We start from the raw sequence: 14,220 nt of genomic DNA on the forward strand, positions 1-14,220 counted from the left end.
CAGCTGAATTTCAGCTAATAGGAACGTCCGCGCAGGTTCGTTCGCACCAATCACGCGTTTCTTCTCCATTGGCTCGGGTGTCTATAAATGCCAGATGCACGGTGGCCCCGATATTTAGTTACGAAGCTGACGCCGAGTTTGTACGAGCAGTCTATTCGAAGTCATTAATAGTGCAGTTTTTGCGTTGCATTTAATCGCGTTATTAATAAGTTTCACAACAGGTAAATATCAAATATTCGTTCAATTCCTTCCCCGAGTTTTTCTTTGGTGTGGAAAACTGTACTGCCTCCTTTGTTCACGGCTTTGTTTCACAACCGTCCTTTGTCGACATGTCGCCATTAGTTTTCCATCATTGATCAGAATCTGCAGGTCTCAAACCTAACGGTACTACTTCAACTCGTCACTATTATTACTGCGTTTAGTATTTCTTCACGGATTAAACTGATTTCCAAGTTTTTCCTATCAGCTCTCGAAAGTTTTAGATTTAATCGATTTTCGCCCTCAATTCCGTTGTTGCGCTGTCCGCCATTTTGTGAAAACTGCCAAACTTATTGATCCACGCCATCCACCCAGCACTCATCAATCAGACTACACTGTTCTTACATCGTGTTTTCGTCGTTTCAGATAAACATGCAGATTTTTGTCAAGACCTTGACGGGGAAGACCATCACCCTCGAAGTTGAAGCATCTGATACGATCGAAAATGTGAAGGCCAAGATTCAGGACAAAGAGGGAATTCCACCAGACCAGCAGAGATTGATCTTTGCAGGAAAACAGCTCGAAGATGGCCGCACCCTTTCCGATTATAATATCCAAAAGGAATCCACCCTCCATCTAGTCCTTCGTCTTCGCGGAGGTATGCAGATCTTCGTGAAGACCTTGACTGGCAAAACCATCACCCTTGAAGTTGAGGCTTCTGACACGATTGAAAATGTGAAAGCAAAGATCCAGGACAAAGAGGGAATCCCACCAGACCAGCAGAGGTTGATCTTTGCTGGAAAACAGCTCGAGGATGGCCGCACTCTTTCCGATTATAACATCCAGAAAGAATCTACTCTTCATCTGGTCCTTCGTCTCCGCGGAGGTATGCAGATCTTCGTCAAGACCTTAACTGGCAAAACTATTACCCTTGAAGTAGAGGCTTCGGACACAATTGAAAACGTGAAGGCGAAAATTCAAGACAAGGAGGGAATCCCACCAGACCAGCAGAGGTTGATCTTTGCCGGCAAACAGCTTGAGGATGGCCGTACGCTTTCTGATTACAACATCCAGAAAGAATCAACTCTTCATCTTGTCCTTCGTCTCCGTGGAGGTATGCAAATCTTTGTCAAGACCCTAACTGGCAAAACCATCACGTTGGAAGTCGAGGCCTCCGACACTATTGAAAATGTAAAGGCAAAGATTCAAGACAAAGAGGGAATTCCTCCAGATCAGCAGCGTTTGATCTTTGCTGGCAAGCAGCTTGAAGACGGACGTACGTTGTCGGACTACAATATTCAGAAAGAATCCACCTTACATTTAGTTCTTCGACTGAGAGGTGGAATGCAAATTTTCGTTAAGACTCTCACTGGCAAAACCATCACGTTGGAAGTCGAGGCCTCCGACACTATTGAAAATGTAAAGGCGAAAATTCAAGACAAGGAGGGAATTCCTCCAGACCAGCAGCGTTTGATCTTTGCTGGCAAGCAGCTTGAAGATGGACGGACCTTATCAGACTACAATATCCAGAAAGAATCTACTCTTCACTTGGTTCTCCGACTACGTGGTGGGATGCAAATTTTTGTCAAAACATTAACTGGAAAGACAATCACTTTGGAGGTTGAGGCTTCGGACACTATTGAGAATGTGAAAGCTAAAATTCAGGACAAAGAGGGAATTCCTCCAGACCAGCAGCGTTTGATCTTTGCTGGAAAACAACTCGAAGATGGCCGCACTCTTTCGGACTACAACATCCAAAAAGAATCCACCCTGCACCTTGTCCTTCGGCTGCGAGGAGGGATGCAAATTTTTGTGAAGACTCTTACTGGCAAAACCATTACCTTGGAAGTCGAGGCCTCCGACACAATTGAGAACGTAAAAGCAAAAATCCAAGACAAAGAAGGCATTCCACCAGACCAACAGCGACTCATCTTTGCTGGAAAGCAGCTTGAAGATGGACGAACCTTGTCTGATTACAACATTCAAAAGGAATCAACCTTACATCTGGTTTTAAGGCTGCGTGGAGGTATGCAAATTTTTGTCAAAACTCTTACTGGAAAGACAATTACTTTGGAAGTCGAGGCATCTGATACAATAGAGAACGTGAAAGCAAAAATTCAAGACAAGGAGGGAATCCCACCAGACCAGCAGAGATTAATTTTTGCTGGAAAACAGCTGGAAGATGGGCGTACTCTTTCCGACTATAATATTCAAAAGGAGTCCACCCTTCATCTGGTTCTCCGACTACGTGGCGGTATGCAGATCTTTGTCAAAACCTTGACCGGCAAAACTATCACCTTGGAGGTTGAGGCGTCTGACACAATTGAAAATGTCAAGGCCAAAATCCAAGACAAAGAAGGAATTCCTCCAGACCAGCAGAGGTTGATATTCGCAGGGAAACAGCTGGAAGATGGGCGTACCCTTTCAGATTACAACATTCAGAAGGAGTCTACTCTTCATCTGGTTCTTCGGCTCCGTGGTGGATCTCTCTAAAGTCAAGCTGGAAAATTCCAATATCTGATCTCGCTGATATGATCTAAATGAAAAATTGATAGTATTGATAGCGTTATTGAATTTTTTTTACTTTCTCCAATAATAGTGCTTTCACCAAAATGTGATAATATTGATTTATGCTTCAGCAGCTAATAAAGAATTCAGTTTAAAATGTGACTATTTATTATGCATTCATTCCTTCCCTACTGAACTCTTAATATTTATTGTTGTTTTCATTTCAGTGTTTGGTTTCCTTTTTTTTTTTTTTTTATACATAAACTGATTGTTATTTTTCGCTTCTTCAATAAACTGAGTAATACATCAAGTACAGGTCGTTTGATTTACATGGTATTAATATTTATTATTGATGAGCATCAAGTTGATGACACGAAGCTACTCATTTTTAGGATTGAGATTGTCATTTGCTACTTGGATTGACTGACATATTAATTAATTCAAATATACTCATACTTTGGAAATTCAACTCTTAAAAACTCAGTGGAGAAATTGCAAAATATAGATTTCCGTTGACTTTATATTATCTCTAATCAACGATATAGGTTTCGATGAATGCTCATAACTTCGATAACTCCAACATCGGTAATATTGATTAGGGATTTAGGTGCTATTTTATTCCAACATCGAATAATAATTAAAACATGGTGTCAAATTTTGAAGCTCCAAATTTTATTTTCATACGAACTCGATCGATTGCTGCCTTTGAACCATAAACAATTATACCAAGTGAGACGGAAGAAGACATGCAGTCTCCGAGAAATTGATTGGTCGTTGCAGGGAGAACTAGAGGGCTATAGACATCATCACGGCGAAGTGTTTGATACGAAGACAGTTTTGATAGTATCTTATACACAGTCTGATGCACTTTTTTTTTAAAGAAAAAATCGTAAAATATGGTGTACACTTGTTTTGTGTGCAAGAGGCGAGGGGATCGAGGACCTCGAAGATCTTTCCATAAGTAAGTGCATAAAATGTGAAAGTAAGGTTTGGTTCTTGTATGTGAATATAAAAGGATTAACTACTTAAGATAAAAATTAATCAAAATCACAGGGTTGAAAGTGTAATTTTTTAAATACTTCAGATTTCCTTCAAACAAAGTTCAAAGACAACAATGGTTAGACAACATTGGAAAAAGCGACATGGTTGTAGGAAGTCGAACAACAATATGCTCGTTGCATTTTGAAAACAGCTGTTTTCGTTATGGGTTAGTCCGTGGTAAACGATTATTGAAAGAATGTAGTCTACCAACTTTATATTTATCAACAAATAAAGGTAATTACATGCTTTGTCAACTGTGTGACTTAGACGACATAATATATACGTTGTCAACTTATATTTGTGTATCGCAGATTTTTGGATCGAAGAAAAAATCGAGGATGATTCTATGACTTCAGTTAAATCCAACACTTGCGCTACTTTGGCCAAAACTATTGCATCGTCGTTGTCAGATGAAAATGAAGGTGATTAAATGGTTCGTCAAATGTGTGACTCGTGTGAAAAAGTATATACATTTTTAATTCATATTAGTGTATCGCAGATTTCTGGATCAACGAAGAAATTGAGGATGATTCTATGATTTCACGATCAGTTGAACCCGATGCTTACGCTACTTCAGCCAAAATCATTGTGCCGTCGTTATCAGATAAAACTTCTATTAGCAGATTAGCCATCAAACGGTATTAGTTGAATATAACATCTTTCAGCAATTAGTAAGAATACGATACTTGTGACTAAGACTTTTTACAATTGAGCTAATTTTTTTTTGAACCACAGATCTGGAGAAACCATAGAGGGTGGAATCCCAATCCTAAACAAATTTTTGAACAGTATGACTCCGGAAAGATCTATTCGAAGTCATTTGAGCAATACTACTAATGCAAACATCCAACAGGATCTATTGAATCAAAGGAATGCAGAAATATTATCATTACACCGACAAGTGAAGAGAATGCAGAGAAAAACATTAATTTTGAAAGCTGATAATAATAATTTGAGACGGAAAATGAAGCGCCTTGAAAATGAAATCAAGCCACTGAGAAAAAGTGTGATTATTACGCAACAAGTGTCAAAAAATAAAAATGCCATGCAATAAATAAAAATGCCATGCAATAAATAAAAATTTCACATGATTTATTATTTCACGGCTATTGCTGTAGAATTATTTTTTTAAATATAGTGTTGAACAAATTGTAGCTGCCCCAATATGCAAAATACAGAGGTAACAAATTATTATGCTTACTGGATTCAGGGTGTGTGGTCGTTCCAAATTTATTCCGTATCCATATATGGTAAATAAAATGAATTATCAATAGAGCAATCATAGAAAAGTCGGTGAATTTTGTCGAATTAATAATTATAAATAGAAAAGTCAGTAAATTTTGTAAAATTAATAATTATCAATAGAAAAATCATAGAAAAATCGGTGAATTTTGTCAAATTTCTGAAAAAACTAAAATTTGAAAGTCAAAATTTCACAGTTTCAAAAGTACGAGCGAATTAATTGTCATAGCTGTGTATGCGTGTTTCAGTTACGAATGAAAAAGTTGAATAGAAGTAAAGTAAAAAGACTTAATAATAATTCCGTTTATTCATACATTTTCATGTTTTTGAACTTACACCTTACATTCATTTATTTTACTTTGCAATAATTTGGTATTTCTACAAATATATTTATGCATCCATATCTTTACTTTTTACTTATACAATCTTCATATTTTATCGTTTCATCTTAATTCTACTCTGATACTTTATTTTCAAATATGTTACATAAACTTGTAGCAATTCATCATGTCTTTTTTGTTCATTATTTTAATTTTCTAAGATACAAAATATCTGAAAAATTACAATTTTTAATGCGGAAAACATGGAGAAGTTGAGTAATTTTATAATTCAAAAGTAGTGACAGTCATGCCTTAGCTTACTATTGCCAGGTCAAGTAGTGAAGACAGAACCACTCTGATGGAAATTGTGTTGCACCAGATAATATTTGCCTTTTAAAAATGGGTAGAGGTGTCAAAAAACACATAGTAGCTAAGAAAAAGAGGACTTCCGATAACAGGAGTGCAAAGTCGAATAATTTAAATCGTACTGAAAAAGCGTACGAAAACTTGCAATAACTACAATTTTGGCAAAGATGAAGTTATAAACTAACACACAATCATGTCATGAGAAGTTGAAAACATTTTATTCAACAATAGTATTACCAATACTCCGAAATCTGTACAAAAAACATCGCAATTTCTTCGTTCTAATCGAGCATAATTATATTATTTCTCCTGTCCATAAAAATTTGTACTTAAATACGCGGAGTACGTTGTTGTTTTATTATATCAAGATTTGTAACCAAAATGGTTTAAAAATAATTCAATGTTTAAGCACCATGGGTAATATCAACTTATCAATATGGTGCTGAAAACATAAGTCTCGATTCTATGGTTATTACACCATCATTAAACGCGCATTTTTCATCCTCAAATGTTTCCTGTAAATTGAAATGATGAGTGAAATATGCTCGATCAGAAAAATAACAGACCCTAGAGATGTAAGTAGCAATTTATTTTTGATATGACGTCACACTCTGTGACGTAGCTGCAACTCAACCGAACAGACAAGCTGTACGTAGTTCCCTACCATACCGGTGCTGTTACAGGTGGTTGCATTATCAATTGCAAAGATAGCCAATCGCGTCATCGACGACGTTGAGGCGGCGGCACGCTGCAAACAAGTTCCAAAATTCTCAAACAGAGAGCGCCAGAAGTACCGAGTTAGTGGAACGCTGGATGCATGTACACACGGCCCTAAGTTTACGGGCAGCTGAAGTGTAATACGGACCAGTAAACAATATGGCTGGTGTATTTTTGTGCGTGGGTTATGTTGTCAGTGATGTACTTTCAAAGTGTCTAGCATGTGGCAAATAGAAACAGCTGCAGCTGGTAAGTAACGTAGTATTTATAATTCTCAATGAGATCTCTATCTCGGAACCGGCAAAAAACATTTATGCCATTTAATTGACTCGAGATCTTGAACGATCTATGTATTCGCACGTTTCGCCTGTTGCCTGTTGCAGATATCTGCAGCGGCGATTCACGCAGGATAGGCTGAATGCCAAGTGTCTTATAATACTTACATTAAAACTAATTTCATATCCTGCTACCTTCCGCCGCAATTGGATCTGGCAATTCCGTCGCACGTATTTGTGGCAGTTTCATAACGCGTGGTTGAAAATATGCCTTGACTGCAACGATCTCGATCGATTTTATACCCGCAACAATCCGCGTGGTGAATATTTTTTTTCAAGTTTGTCGATTACACGTATAGTCAGCTTTATTATTATTTGCGAATATTAATCATTAAAAGATTGGTCACAGGTCAACGCATGACCGATTCATGATTATTTCGATAAGTTGCACCGATCGTGTCTTGTATCAACGTATCGTGGGCGAATGGTGACTCGCGCGTGTAGTTGCACCGAGTAGTTAACGGAAGAATTCAAAGACGGTTACCCTTGGGCGAATTTTCGTGACCTGTACTCTGATGGTAAGTGATCCTAGGTGCGCCTGGGGTTATAAGAAACCGTGTTAGCGATCTGGGAGCTTTTTTTTTTATCGGTACGAACCGTTTAACACGCAATTCCACAAGACAGACAAAACCACATTAAGGTAAGCCGTCTTATTAATCGAACGTGTCAGTCGCTTGCCTACCGGGATTTTACGATCGAGATCCGAGGAGTATGCGTTCAACTTGGGATAGTTGAAAGTCGAGTACTATTAGCTTTCGTATTGAGGTCACGGATTAACGGCCGTACGATTCGACTGTTTCAAATATGATAAATATGCAACCCGTGTTTGATTGCATGTTGCCCAAATGCGCGCGGATGATTCAAATTGTGTGTTTTTAGGTGTCTATATAAACGTAGGGAATATATGTGTTGAAATATACATGCGCATAGTGAGTACGGCGACAAGCCAGCTGGGACAACAAACTTCTAGTCATTGAAAAATTCCATCAGTTAGCATGCGTCTGTTATGTACGCTAAGCTGCAAAACTAGTGCATCATATGTAGACTCTGACATTTTTAGCATAAAAATCGTTTTACCGGCTGGGTCGTACCACGTAGAATAAACTAAACGAAGCTCAAATTAAACCTTGACATTTGCGATATTGACTATAACATGTGATAAGAATATCATGTGGTCCTCCACGAATTACCTCGACCAAAAATATTTCAAGCGAAAGTCGGAGAAATTGTAATAACACATATTTAAAATGCCGTGATTTTGCATTGGTATTATGCTATGTTCATAAAATTAGTCGGAAAAAATATAAGACTGTGTGTATTTCTGTAAACTTGACACCCAGTTTTGCAAAAAATTAATTTTTTATGGGAGGCCTTGAACGAACCCCCTCAAAGTGTTCTAGAGTTCTTCGGAATTCTCAAACATAGTTTTGGCCGACAAAGCTTTGGAAAATGATTCTAAAAAAAAGCGGTGCAACCTTGAGGAATACCTCATTTTTGAAAGAAGAAAAACGATTTTTTTTACGCGTTTTGAATAATAATCGAATAGTTCGATACTTACATACTCAGAATACGTGCAATAGTTCTGAGTATGTAAGTTCGGATTTGTTATTTGGCTTACGATCACAGGTTAAATTCTGCGGTGTACATTTTATTTTTTTTTTGAGAACGTCCCTTTAGTTTCTGTCTTCTTATGCGAATATTCACGTACAACCAGCAACAACACCCTTATGACTTCGGCATATTAAGAGAGGCAATTTTAATGTCATATAATTGTTGTTTACTTGTAAACGTAGGTGTATAATTTTCTGCTGTACTTTATTAAATGGTTTAACCCTCCTTGTATAATAACGATCTAGATTGGATCAAAATTGATTTTTAAATTATTAATATCGTTATTACAGGAAAAACTTAATGCACCGCGAAATCAAAGCTAGTTACACTAAGTTAACGAAGTATCGAAAAAAATTATTATTTTTCGAGATCAGAATATGATTTGGTACACATTGAGTTTGCACAACAAACGCGTATGTTTCTTTTTGTACAATAACGATTCCGCCAGTGATGCGTTAACGTTACAATTTTAACATCGTTCTGCACTTCATACTTCAGAATTCAATAGCAATTTGGTCTTTAATGGAAAAATTCCAAATGCAATTCGAAATAATCATAAAAACTGATTGGGTGAGAATGAAGAGGAATCGGGAAGGGTCAACGGATATGTCAAATAGTATTTTTTGATAGAAGAGCACAAAAATGGCGATTCCCGCACGATGAGGAGTGTGGAGATGATTGTTTGGTAAACAATAAAATATTGCAGCCTTTTTCCCAGTTGAAACATTATAAATTAAATTGTTAATCTCTTAACGGGCTTCGACACCGATAAACTTTCTTATACTACTTTGCATCATATCCGCTAGGCAATAAATTTGAAAAAAATGTAGCAATAAATTTTTGATGTCCAACTTCGATGAGTACTTTTTTCTTTGGAAAGATTGAAATCATTCTTTGTAACTTAGTACCTACAGAATTTTTCGTAACTTTTTCGAACCTGCCTTACATTGTACTCTACGCTTTAGTCAAATTCGGGTTTAGATGATATTGATCAGTTTCGTATATCTTTTGTAATTCAAGTTCAAACCAATATCATAGTACTTCCTACATTAGACCGATTACTTCATCTAATTTTTCCACCACGAATTCAACATTTGGCATTTACTCCCAAGATGTACCAAGTTCCAATTATCCTTCAGGTCCGAAAGGGTTGTATAATATTACACCATGCACAACCCGAAAATTTATTCTATTAAATCGTTATATTCAGGCAATCCGTTCTTAGCCTGAAAATTTATTATCCGTCGCTCTCCAGTATGCCTAGAATCAAGAGGAGGGTGCCTTTTATTATTTCGACTCAAGCTCAATCAAAAATTTCGGCTGCTGTTACAACGACCGAGTTCCGATAATAAGTTATTCTGGTATTTGAACGAAACCTGAGAAGTGACGCAATGATACATTATCGGAACTCGGATTTAGTTGCAGAAATTTTAGTTTTTGATCAGATATATCAAAGACCTTACTGCCACAAGGACGTATATCCAACTTTGAAACGTAACTCCCTGATAAGTCGAAAATCAGGAGCTCTTCAACCAGAAGAGTGACCAGATGGGCGTAAACCGTATTACTTTACCCTTGATACTGCTAAAAAAGTATATGCTCGTTTTTGAAAAATGTTGCGAGATACGACTTTTTGGATTGAAAATGAAACGGTTACTTCCTGTTAGCTGTAAAGGCGGCAAACTTTTTATCGTGAAAAAAGAACACCATGCGATCAGTTTTAAAGATTACAGTAAATTTTTAATCTTGGTTGGCCATCGGGCGTTGTACGCGTACAACAAATTACAAATATTTACCATTGGAAACCGGAAGGCTCCTGAATGACTTCAAATCAGAGCACCTGGCATTTTGTTGAAACAATTTTTTTCTTCTCCGGTGGATTTTTCTGGGCTGGATCTCCGATGGGGTTGTTCTACGGGGATTGTTTCCAACGCGCATGGAATGTTTCTAATTCTAGCTCCTATTTCGTATATGTAATCGAAAAAATGACTGAGAGGCTCGTGTAGCTATAGGCGAAATCACGAAATCAGATGCACGTACGAAGACGTATCAATTAAAGTCAAAGGTAATTTTCTTTAGTTTGTAATTTTCAGGGAGACGAATGATTTATGGCACGTTGCGTATCAGCTATTTCGTTTTGGTCACGAGTTTCATAAACAAGACAGTGGCAAACTAATTGGAGAAAGAAACCTCGAGAGTCGTGCGCGCGAGACAACAACGTCAAGGGTGGGCTTTTGTCGTATTCCTCGTTAAAATCTAGCGTGACTCCGGAGTTGACTCCACTAATTTCGTTATTACAAAAACTCATCCTCGAACGAGCTGCGTGAAATTCGTTATAAAACTGTATTCTCTACTCGTGTGCTAAGTCGCAATTTCGCTTTATATTTTCCGTGGAATCGATCAGTTTTTCTAATGTAAAGTCTTTCGTGGACTTCGCCATGAAAACTGTATTTGCCCTCCGCAGTAACGCCACACTCCAAGTGTAAAGTGTTCTTGAGGAAAATTTCATTTGTTATGTTCATTTTTCAGTTAAATAAGACTTTAACATCAATTTATTTTTGCCCAAGCATTAAATTTTCGCAACAGTTACAAGAAAATATGATAACAGTGATGATAATGAGAAAGAATAGTAACAAAAAATGAAAACAGTTGAGGACTGAGTGGTAAACGGAACTAAAAAGTTCTCTCACAATCAGTGAATGCTAAATTTAAACCGGCGTCTTTTACCTGGGGCGATCATTGTACAGATAATATTTAGTAATTTGTGTCCACGGTTGTCGAGATGTTTGTTTTTCGCCGAATTTGTATTATTGTAAGTGGCAGCACAGCTGGTATCTAATATCACCATACATACACCTGCCAGGTATGTACGCCGTCCTAACTAAAAGGATACAAAAAAACAAAAAACAAAAAACGAAAACGAAATTTAATAAAGTGCTATATAATATTCCAAAGAAATAAGCGTTATTTGCACTATTAACGTATAATTATAGCTATTCGTCAGAATACATAAATTTGTACAGAAGACATGACGCGGGACTGGATTCTGTGGAAAAGAACGTCTCATGGAATTTTCCGATCAAATACTTTTGGTGAAAGTGAAACCTCGTTTAACCGGGGTCAACTTATCTAAGCGGCAAAGACACGACGTAAAAATAGTATTTTAATACGAAATTGTGTAAATTTTAGATTTAATTATCGCATACCATAAAAAAAGTATCCGTATACAGGAGTGGACTTGAACACTAACCTATTACTAAAATTTACCCAACTAAACGCAATTTATTCACAGTAAAATTATTTTTCCTGTTATCTTTTCGTTAACAAAAAACATCATAGAAAAACAAAAAAACATGCCATTTTAATTAATTAAAAATTTTTTTTTCAAATTCCTTACTTCATTACACATAATATTTTATAATGTATTCTATTTATAGTTTTTCCTTAATAGTAATTCAATTTTTTACTTTTGAATATTTTAAATTTCTCTTCCTTCTCCTCCAGTAAATTAAAAACATTTATTGCTATATGTATACTTATAGTTTTTCGCACGAACGCTTATCTCATATTTAGCCATTTGTTTCTGGTAATACTATTACTCTTGTCATACTAATTTCTCAAACAGTGGTATTCGCTCATAATCGCATCCAGTTTATAATTTTTTTTAATTGTAGCAAACTGACGTGCGTGTCCTCTAGGAATAATGATAATCAGGATTATATTTGTGTCACTTTTTTAACGGTTGTATTAAGATCTACGCACCCTCCCACGCAATATTCAACGTCATAATATTTTGTGCCTTAGGTAAAAAAATTTTTATTCATGTATACATTTTATTTTATTTAAACCATCGCGGAGTTTGTCAGGACAGATAAGCAGACCGATAGACGGATCGACATTTTTTTTTTAATTTTCTTACTAACCCGTGTTTTGGATACTTAGAGGTCCAAGAACGTAAAGTTTCATTAAATTGGAAAAAGTTGTTTTCGACCGAAGTCGATATTCTTCTTATAATATCACCATAGGCGATGAGAAGTAAAAACGCACGAAATGGTAAAAGAAGAATTTATCGAAAAAGTAAAAAAACGAACAAAACGAGCACACTTTTATCAGACATTATTACGGTATTATATATTTTGATATCTAAGTGTGTCGGAATTGCATAATTATCATTCATACAACACTTTGCACGTAATGTATTAATTTTCATTTATACCATACGAAACAAAAACGCGTTGTGCAAATTCTCAAAAATTTAACCGGTAATTGAGTATATTTAAGTAGAATAATTAATTTTCGTGCAGGAAAAACGTTTGTACACCCGACCGTAATTACGCCCTTTAAAAAATATTGCCCGGACATTTTACGAGCGACAGTTGAATTATTTGTCGTTAAAACACATTGTTCCGCTTGGCGAAGTCCAATCGACGGATGAACTTGCGTATCTCGATTATAATACCATGTCTCGCTGGTCGCTATTGCACTACGCGCATATAATTAGTGATAACGCATCGATTATGTTGCCGTATGCGTATATATTGCAAAATTACCAACAATCACGTGACCTGGATTGCACTACGTATACCTAGATGTGAAATGGATATAATTTCATAGCTGCTTATACGTGGAATGATGAATACTTAATGACACAAGTTTCGTGAACATGTACGTTGTTATTTGCATTATTCAGCAAACCTTTGTGTTATGCTATAACCAGGTATATGCGTGCCACGTGACGATTAGATCGGAATATCGCTAGATGGCAATTAAATATGATCCTCGTTATGTCTTGATTTTCAACGTGTTCCACGTCGAGGAGGCTGGATGGCCAAAAATCCATACGCTGTATTAATTTTATGAAGAGGAAACTCTGCGTTGTGCATTTGTAAAATTATTTTATTGGTGAGATGTGAAGATCTCTTTGAAAATAAAAAAAATAGAAAACACTTGACTTATCAATAACAGCTTAGACGCGTGTCTTTGCTTCGTTTAAAATTATTTAAAAATTATCCATTTATTAAACTCTCTGATTTCACTCTACGATATATCCTTTTATTCGGAAGACTATTTTGAACAAGTTCAGTGCTATTGAATTCAGAGCCAAAAATGTAAATAATATGAAAATGTTTCGTTTAGATAAAAAATATCACCTTTTATAAAATCTATTGCAATTCCCGACATTTTCTCGTTTCAAGCACGTTCAACGAATCAGTTTTTTTTCTGTAAAAAAACTTACTTTGCAGCTGCCGAACTATCTTTCATACGAAGAAATCGATTTGGAGATCAAATTTCGAGATTATAAAAAAAAAAAAAACATTTCTTGAGAAAAAAATGTGTTTTGTCGCGGTTTCTGAGGATTCGACCTAAAACGGCATTCATAGTCGGAAAAATCAGATTTTCCTGTATCGAAAATAATCCGGATTATATTTTCTTCTGACATAAGGATACGATCAAAATTCTAATGCGTAAATCTCCTAGCGGGTTCGAAACCAAATTCAAATACGTGAAATTAATGTTTTAGTTTTTCAAAATTGTCCAAAAAATTTTCACAATTATTAGGAAAAATTTCAGAATTTTTGCTAAATTGTTCTGAATTTTCAAAAAGTGAAATACTCAACCACTTTCTATCAAAGTCAAGCATCAATCCCCATTGCTTGAAAAAACTACGAGTCATCAAGCGTCTCAAAAAAGTAATCAAACTTTGGGGATCAATGGCTTGTCTCAGCAAAAAATGCTCGCGTACTTCACTTCTTGAAAATTTTGGAAAATAAACATTTTTTTTTACGATTTTGAATTTATCTTCAAACTCGCTATCAGCCGGTCATAGTCAATATTATATACGTGTTCCCTGTCCAAAATAACGAACAAAAAAAATTTAGAAA

General features: G+C 36.1%; 3 protein-coding genes across 5 annotated transcripts in view; all 3 read left to right on the plus strand.

The window, feature by feature from the left end:
* The first annotated feature begins 65 nt into the window (after positions 1 to 65).
* On the plus strand, positions 66 to 2,868 carry LOC124178343 (polyubiquitin-A). Its single transcript, XM_046561601.1, has 2 exons — positions 66 to 221; positions 625 to 2,868. The coding sequence occupies exon 2, from the start codon at positions 631 to 633 to the stop codon at positions 2,689 to 2,691; it is 2,061 nt and encodes a 686-aa protein (XP_046417557.1). The 5' UTR covers positions 66 to 221; positions 625 to 630; the 3' UTR covers positions 2,692 to 2,868.
* A 147-nt stretch (positions 2,869 to 3,015) lies between these two features.
* On the plus strand, positions 3,016 to 5,060 carry LOC124178344 (THAP domain-containing protein 5). Its single transcript, XM_046561602.1, has 5 exons — positions 3,016 to 3,667; positions 3,791 to 3,981; positions 4,059 to 4,169; positions 4,247 to 4,385; positions 4,483 to 5,060. Exons 1-5 carry the CDS (start codon positions 3,603 to 3,605, stop codon positions 4,799 to 4,801), a joined length of 825 nt encoding a protein of 274 aa, XP_046417558.1. The 5' UTR covers positions 3,016 to 3,602; the 3' UTR covers positions 4,802 to 5,060.
* A 1,467-nt stretch (positions 5,061 to 6,527) lies between these two features.
* LOC124178340 (phospholipid-transporting ATPase ID) overlaps positions 6,528 to 14,220 on the plus strand; it is a 123,132-nt gene continuing 115,439 nt past the window's right edge. For 2 of the 3 annotated variants that reach the window (XM_046561582.1, XM_046561581.1), the window contains exon 1: positions 6,537 to 6,641. The gene's annotated coding sequence lies outside the window, so the exon portion shown is untranslated. Of the gene's footprint in view, positions 6,642 to 14,220 lie in introns of all 3 variants that reach the window. The other variant, XM_046561579.1, reaches the window with a different exon arrangement.

This window comes from Neodiprion fabricii, chromosome 3 (assembly GCF_021155785.1).
Source record: "Neodiprion fabricii isolate iyNeoFabr1 chromosome 3, iyNeoFabr1.1, whole genome shotgun sequence".
NCBI classification, from domain to species: domain Eukaryota; kingdom Metazoa; phylum Arthropoda; class Insecta; order Hymenoptera; family Diprionidae; genus Neodiprion; species Neodiprion fabricii.

What these genes read in the sequence shown, in the direction of transcription:
- LOC124178343 (XM_046561601.1), top strand. Translation starts at nt 631, where the DNA reads ATGCAGATTTTTGTCAAGACCTTGACGGGGAAGACCATCACCCTCGAA.
- LOC124178344 (XM_046561602.1), top strand. Translation starts at nt 3,603, where the DNA reads ATGGTGTACACTTGTTTTGTGTGCAAGAGGCGAGGGGATCGAGGACCT. An exon ending in CCTCGAAGATCTTTCCATAA is followed by an intron (nt 3,668 to 3,790) that starts GTAAGTGCATAA and finishes TAAATACTTCAG; the next exon opens with ATTTCCTTCAAACAAAGTTC. An exon ending in GTTGTCAGATGAAAATGAAG is followed by an intron (nt 4,170 to 4,246) that starts GTGATTAAATGG and finishes AGTGTATCGCAG; the next exon opens with ATTTCTGGATCAACGAAGAA.